At 47.1% G+C, this 7282-nt stretch overlaps 1 protein-coding gene across 1 annotated transcript in view; it reads left to right on the top strand.

The window, feature by feature from the left end:
• Positions 1-503: 503 nt before the first annotated feature.
• The window catches only part of LOC103907917 (fibrinogen-like protein 1), a 13086-nt gene continuing 6307 nt past the window's right edge, over positions 504-7282 (top strand). Inside the window, exons 1-5 of the mRNA XM_009290159.2 lie at positions 504-576; positions 722-925; positions 2535-2619; positions 3964-4174; positions 5471-5630. Coding sequence (XP_009288434.1) covers positions 2545-2619; positions 3964-4174; positions 5471-5630 — 446 coding nt within the window. The 5' untranslated portion in view covers positions 504-576; positions 722-925; positions 2535-2544. The remainder of the gene's footprint in view (positions 577-721; positions 926-2534; positions 2620-3963; positions 4175-5470; positions 5631-7282) is intronic.

Here is a 7282-nt window from a genome sequence, read left to right as displayed (position 1 = left end):
ATAGCTGGACAGTCCTGCTTTCCTGGAGAGTAATACAGAAGCTTATGATGGGCTTATATACCTTGTCTTTTTGGCCCACGGTCTCTGCTCCGAACACAACTCTGTAAAATGGAACATTCCTGCTGTTTTCTTTAAACTAATCTGTAATTCCTTGGCCATAACGCAAAGGGAGGCACCCATCTGTTTGTTTTTTTTTCTCTCTCTTCCACAAATGTCCTTGTTTGTGTTAACTAGCAAATCTAATCATCCAGCTCAGAGGAGAGTTACACAACTGCAAACCCCCTGAGATTTCAGTCTAATAGCAAATCTTGCTTAATACCCCCATGTTCCCTTCTTGCTTCAGATTTGCAGCTCCTTTGGCATTACAGCTGTGCTGTGCTTTTACATATAAACCAGATTAAACAGCAAAAGGAATGCTGAACAGAAAAGCTGTGTTATTTCCACCTTGCAGGACTTACTGAAATGAGCCTGGCTGTATTAAATGTGAGATAAAGCTCCCACAGGGAGCATTAGTCTGAGTGATTCATATAAACACTTAAAGAAGTCAGTCTTGGTTGAGCTTCCTAGTCAAATAAGGTGGGTAATGGTGTGCAACCAGCAGAGCCCCTCTCCTTTGGAGAGCACCGCTGATAGAAACCTAACTGTTGTTTATCCTTACTGGGAAGCAGCAGGATGAGTATTGGGTAACAACAGATAACCCGGGGTTTGGGTCCTTTTTCAGGCAAGGAATTGCAAGTATCTTTTCTGTGGAACTGCCTAGTGCTGTGAAATGTTCTTCATCTGCGCCCTTGATGTGGGCCATCTGGAGAGGAAAATCTCATCAACCTCTAGAAATGCAGCCAGGTTTATGATCACTTTCTTTTGCAGTTGACTTTTAAGGGAGATAATTTATCAGGAGGAAGTCTGAAGGAAAGGTGAGTTACAGGTATGTGCATTTAATACATGTTGATAAAGGCGTAGATGAAGTTGCTTTCTTTCCCTCTGGTCTGCACTGTCTGGTTTTCAGGAGCCATCGCTCAAACCCATCCTTCCTGTTAGCTTTTTGCCTCCACCCACATGCTACGGGGCCTGATTCTGACCTCAGCACCAGTGCTGCAGCCACCGGCATGGCTGCTGCGGGGTGGTGTGAGTGAACAGCACCAGCGGTCACAGGCTGGGGGGTCCCCTGCTGTAATACTGAACTCTCCTCTCTATGAGCTGAAAAAATGCCACGTGCTGGGGCACCCACCTGCACGACATCTTTTCTGGGTGACTTCCACAGGGCGCTTCTCTCGGCTTGCTTTGGGCCAGTGCTGCAGCCACCGGCATGGCTGCTGCGGGGTGGTGTGAGTGAACAGCACCAGCGGTCACAGGCTGGGGGGTCCCCTGCTGTAATACTGAACTCTCCTCTCTATGAGCTGAAAAAATGCCACGTGCTGGGGCACCCACCTGCACGACATCTTTTCTGGGTGACTTCCACAGGGCGCTTCTCTCGGCTTGCTTTGGGCCCTACCTGCCCGGCTTGGCAGGCGGGTCTCCCCCTCTTTTCTGGGTGACTTCCACAGGGCGCTTCTCTCGGCTTGCTTTGGGCCCTACCTGCCCGGCTTGGCAGGCGGCTGGCTCCCCTGTCACAGCGGCTTTGCCAGCTCTGGAAGCAGCCCTAGCATCAGCCGCTGCAGGGATGCTAATAGAGCCGTAGCTGAAAAAAAGCACATCGCTGAAAGCGTAGAGCTGGGTAGCCAAGTTTCTGCAGCACTTCCAGATGTGAAGCGGGGGAGTTGGTTTTAGCCTATTTTACGGATTTTTTTAATTCTTTCTGATTTTTTTTTTTTAAAGCACCATGTAAACACACTGCGAACAATTTGTACTGTTCGCTCACATTCAGCTGCATGTTCCCAGTGGTGGTTGCTTAGCATTTTTTCTAGCTGAGACTTTCCGACCGATGCCCCATCTGTGTGCTGGGGCAGGTCAGCAGCAGAGATCTCTTCCACCGAAATCTGAGCAAGAACTGTCCCATGCCCACTCTGTCCCATGTGTGACTTCTGCCCTCGGCCTCCAAGGTAATCCCGTCCTGACAGACCGCTCCATGGACCAAGGAGGGGCAATGCCTACGCTCACTCAACCAGGAGGCAAAATTCCTCTTAACTTTGGGGAGTTTGGGCTGAATAAGGACTGTGTGATTTTGGCCAATGAGTTTGGCAAGGAGTGCTCCAAGGAGGCATTATTGCTGAGTAACTTCCCGTCTGCGTGGGCACTCAGGAGAAGGGTCAGAGGCTGCTGGAGACTCACACCGGGTATTTATTTCTCCAGGGAAGCAGGAGCTTGGACCCAAACCTTGGTCTGCCTGTCAGCATGCTGCACTGGTGCTTCAGCTTCTCCCTAACATGCATCTTAGGGACCAACATCACCGATTTTGTCCTGCCTGTAGTTTCAAGGAAACTCCTTAACAAATCCTGCAGCATTGTCTGGGGAATTAAATGTGATTGTGAGGGGGGATTAAGTTGTGAGAGGAACTAAAGAAACCTTCTGTGCAGCCTGTCAATGCTTCTTTTCAGGTGATAAGAAATGAGTGTGACGATGCCCTGGTTCCTGCTGCTCCTTCTCCTGGTCGGCTTCAGCTCACCTGCACCCAGGTTTTCGGTGCGTATCTCTTAGCCAGTGCCTGTACAACCTTCCAATGGTTTATCATTCCCAGTCATGTAGAGATAGGCGCTCCCCCACAAAAGGGACATGGGCTTGCAAGAGCAGAACAAAAAGGTGCCTGCTTGCAGCTAAAGGAAGGTCACTCTTGCTGTCTTGATAATACAGGGTTTTCATGGCATTAGAGGATGGGCAGCTCTCTGGATGGCTGGACTGACATTGCCAAGAATTAGAAACAACAACAAAAGCCCCTTAAAGAAAAAAAAAGTGATTTTATGGCCACTGAAGAAACACACTGCTCCATTCCCTCAGGGAAAACTGCCTTCATTTATTCATTGCGATTTAAAAAGCAGAAAGGGGAAGAGGTGGTAGGCATAGTCTGAGGCAATCTGTACTCTTCTGGTGAGCAAATTACTCTTGGGCCATCCCAAGGAGGTCCAGAGCTTGGCAAGGAGAGTTTGGCGAGCTCAGGGCTGTCTGCAGCAGGTCCCTGTGTGCCTCCAGCCTGGAAATCCTCTGTGGAGGAAAACCAACAGGCCTAGAAGAAGGAAGAGGCAGCTGGGAGGCCGTGTTTGAGCACGCTTGTCAGTCCGCTGTCCTGGGCAACTGCTTATTTTGCTTATGCCTAGAACTGGTCCTAACCTGGTATCACTCAAGCCAGCTTGCCCAGAGCGAAAATAGCAACTGATTCTTATTTCACGAGTTTGCTTGGTTGTCTTGAAAGAGATTTTGCTCTGTTTTGTTATGCTTTTAATGGAGTAACACCAGTCACAGACTAGGTTGTTGCTGAAAATGTTTATCCCAGTCAGTGTGGGCCAGATTCTGGTCTCGGTTATGGTAATGCAGCTCTGAAGTTACTCCACTGATCCTGGTAGGCTCACTGCTTTCCGCTGATTTGCACCAAATATCAGTTCTTTTATCTTCCAGTTTTACAAGAAGATGTTTCTAGAACCTCACTGGTTTGGCCTGGCTGCAGTGCAAGAGCCATTTTTTTCCCCCTCTCACTACCCTGAGCAGTTTCATAGTCTGCAAACACTCCCTTTGAGTTCACTAAATGGGAGTCAAGACGAATGATTTTTATCCAAAGTCATTTTCTGTGTACCTGATCATATTCTGGTCTGCTCTGAGCAGTGGCAAGATCATTGTAGAAAACCCTTTTCCACTGGGTTCAACTCAACAGCCCATGCTGTACACAATTCGTGTATCTTAGAGACCACCGTTGAATCATCCTGATCCACGGAGGCAGTGTGACATGTTAGGATCAAGAGGAGAGAGATACTCCTTCTCTCTCTGTTCTTACCACTGACTGAAGCGTGGGGTTTTTTTGTTTTATTTTCTCCATAGGAAAAAGATATCTGCCTCCTAGACAACAATAAATTAAGACAAAGGTTACAACAGCTTCAAGACTTGCTTTACTTATATGAACTGCAAATGAAGGACATCCTGGAGAACACTTACCATAGAACAAAAAGTAGGCTTTTCTCAGGCAACAGGAGTGTGCAGCATGAGACGCTTTTACCCACAACCAGTGGAAATTTGATAGTCTATGACCAAGGTACGGTTTGCAGTAGTGTATGTGGAAATTTCAGCTTGCCACAACGTTTATTTCTCCCTGCAGTGTCCCATGTGTCATATCTTATTTCTGCTAAAAGTTTTAGAATTTTTAAAGTGGATTGTGTTTTAAAATGCAGTCAGATACATGGGAAGGAAAAGGGCAGACTGGTGGCCCTGGTACCAGCAGACATTCCCTGGGGCTGGAGTCAGCTGGCCCAGCTTTAGGCAGCTACCGCCCAGGTACAAGGCAGACATCTGCAGCTGGGCTTCTCACCTGGGACTCTGGTGCAGAGAGGAACAGGCACCTCTCAGATGTTTTCCATCAGACCTGCTTTAGACATCTGCTTTAGGAAGAGATGGGTCTTGCTCTTGAAGAGTCCATTTTCCCCAAGTGACTTATGGGAGCCCAGAGTGCCCGGCTCAGCTGCCAGCATTGAAACCGGTTTGGAGGAGCCCAGCCTCCCTGTTCCTCGGCTCTTCATCACTTCTGTGGCACAGTAGCAGGTGTGCATACTCTGTTCCTTGGTGTCGCTTTGAGAACACGGTCATAACTGGAATTGTGGCCTGTGGCCAAGATTTTCTCCTTCATGGGCATTACATTCAACAGGCTGCCCAGGGAAGTGGTTGAGTCCCTATCCCTGGAAGTATTTAAAAGACGAGTAGATGAGGCACTTAGGGACATGGTTTAGTGGGCATGGTGGTGTTGGGTTGACGGTTGGACTCGATGATCTTAGAGGTCTTTTCCAACATCAATGATTCTATGATTCTATGATTCTACATTGAAAGTGTGAAGCACTGAGGTCCTGAAAGGCACTCTCCTGATACAGCCCTGGTAGAGCCAGTCACAGGAACTTAGCCTCTTATTTTAGAAATTTTGGGCCCCAATCCAATCTGAAGTACAGCTGAGGTTATCTTCCACATGGAAATTAGCTTCCCTGCAAATAATCTTGCTGACAGAGCCAGCCCTTGTCCTGCATCACTTCCGTGCTATAGCCCCAGCCTGAGCTGCAGCCGCCCCGTATCTCACCAGAGATTTGGGAATGACTCCCTCAGAGGGCATGGCTGTAAAGGCTCTCAAGCCTTGCTGCTCTACATCAGGCCCAGCAGTTTGCAAACCAGCATTACTAGTACATTACTGAACCATTTGCTTTGGCTTTGTGGGGCTTGCAGAGCTATACACCCGCTGCCTGAGCGTCCTTGTCCCATATAGCCTCTCAGCAATGTCTTTTCTTGGCTGCATATACCCCTTCGCTTTCTTCCCCCCCCCTGTTTAACAAATCAATATTGTGCTGCCTAGATTGCTCTGCAGTGTATAATCAGAAGAAGACCAAAAACGGCTACTACCGGATCAGGCCCAGGGCAGACCGAGAGCCTTTCCTGGCATACTGTGACATGTCTGACGGTGGGGGGTGGACCGTCATTCAGCGGCGGAGTAACGGCAAGGAGAATTTCAACAGGTGGGTGCACCATGGTTGCATCAACAGGGCTTGCAGTCAGGCCTCCAGCTCCCACCCCCCGTCCTGCTGCCTGGCAAAACGCAACATTTGAGAAGCCTATACTTTAGTGATGATAACTCTGTGCATTAGGACAATGTGGAGGTATATATTGGTAGCAGAGGACCATTTTCAAAATGGACCTGTAACACCTTTTCCATGGCTTCTCTGCATTTGAGTAAGTGAGAGTGTACATGTGTGCATATTTGTTTTATCATTACTGGAGACTGTCAAAGGCTCCAAATCGGCAGGTATCTGCTGCCAACACAAAGTCTGAGACCTGTTGAACATATTATCTGTTCTCTTATCATGAATTATGTTCAGAATGGTGTAACATTTATTTCCTTATTCAGATCATTCAAAAAGATGCCACTGGTCCAGATTGTCCTTTCTCTATGCAAAATCCCAGAGAGGTGACTTTCACCTGGAAATCTCCAGGAGGAGAGATGCTCTGGTAGCACAGTAAAGAAGAAATGTCCCCATGCAGATTAATTCACTATCACAGCACACACAATTTCAGGGCATGTCTAGTGTCTCTTACAGTGAATGCAGTCCATTGCAAAGCTACCTCAACTGGCTCTGAGATGGCTTGCCCAGAGACTGGTAGCTATCTAGCCATGGTAGTTCAGCTCTCAGCATAGGTGAATGAAAAACATCCCGAAGAGGAGCGTTGACTAGTATGTAGGTCAGGCAGAATTGATATCCCTAATAACAACATAAGAGAGGGAATAAACACGGGGTTAGTAAAACTGGAAATGATGATACACAGGAAGTATATGTGAGTATCAAGGATAGTACATAAATAACAGAGGAGATTTTAAGAGAATGAAATGATGAGAAGAAAGTAACAGCAGGAGATTTCTCTCAGAAAGATGAAGCCAGAGAATGCTGATGAAAAATAAATACATATCTTTGAAGCACAAGTTGCCACATCCAAACAGTAATCCTGTGAAAAAGCAGAGGTGAGAGTGGTCAATGAATCAAAAATAGATTTGAATGGAACTGGAGCACAAAGCAGAACCAGATATTTCCCTTTTAACTTCATCTGGAAGCTTTTGTCTGAAGCTTCTATTCCGTTTCTGATTCTTCACAATATCACATCATACATCCAAGATTGTAGCATATTTTAGACTGCAACATTAATTTCCAGCCAGGAGTGCATTTGAATTATGACTTTCTGAAGAACAATATCAGATGCATTGCTGAAGACCAATATGACAGCTGCTGCTTTCCCCTCCTATCTAACTGACAACCTCATTCTGCGAGCACTGCATCTGACAGTTTGAAGGTTTGATCTTAATATATGTGTGTGCACAGGTTTAGCAGGCAAAGAATCATAGAATCATAGAATCATAGAATAGTTTGGGTTGGAAGGGACCTCTAAAGGTCATCTAGTCCAACCCCCCTGCCATGGGCAGGGACATCTTCAACTAGATCAGGTTGCTCAGAGCCCCGTCCAACCTGACCTTGAATGTTTCCAGGGATGGGGCACCCACCACCTCTCTGGGCAACCTGTGCCAGTGTTTCACCACCCTCAGCATAAAAAATTTCTGCCTTTTATCTAGTCTACATCTACCCCCCTTTAGTTTAAAGCCATTCCCCCTTGTCCTGTCACA

Source organism: Aptenodytes forsteri, unplaced genomic scaffold (genome assembly GCF_000699145.1).
Source record: "Aptenodytes forsteri isolate BGI_AS27 unplaced genomic scaffold, ASM69914v1 Scaffold155, whole genome shotgun sequence".
Taxonomy (NCBI): Eukaryota; Metazoa; Chordata; class Aves; order Sphenisciformes; family Spheniscidae; genus Aptenodytes; species Aptenodytes forsteri.
Note: the sequence above shows the minus strand (reverse complement) of the source record. Positions and strands in the feature narration are given on the sequence as shown.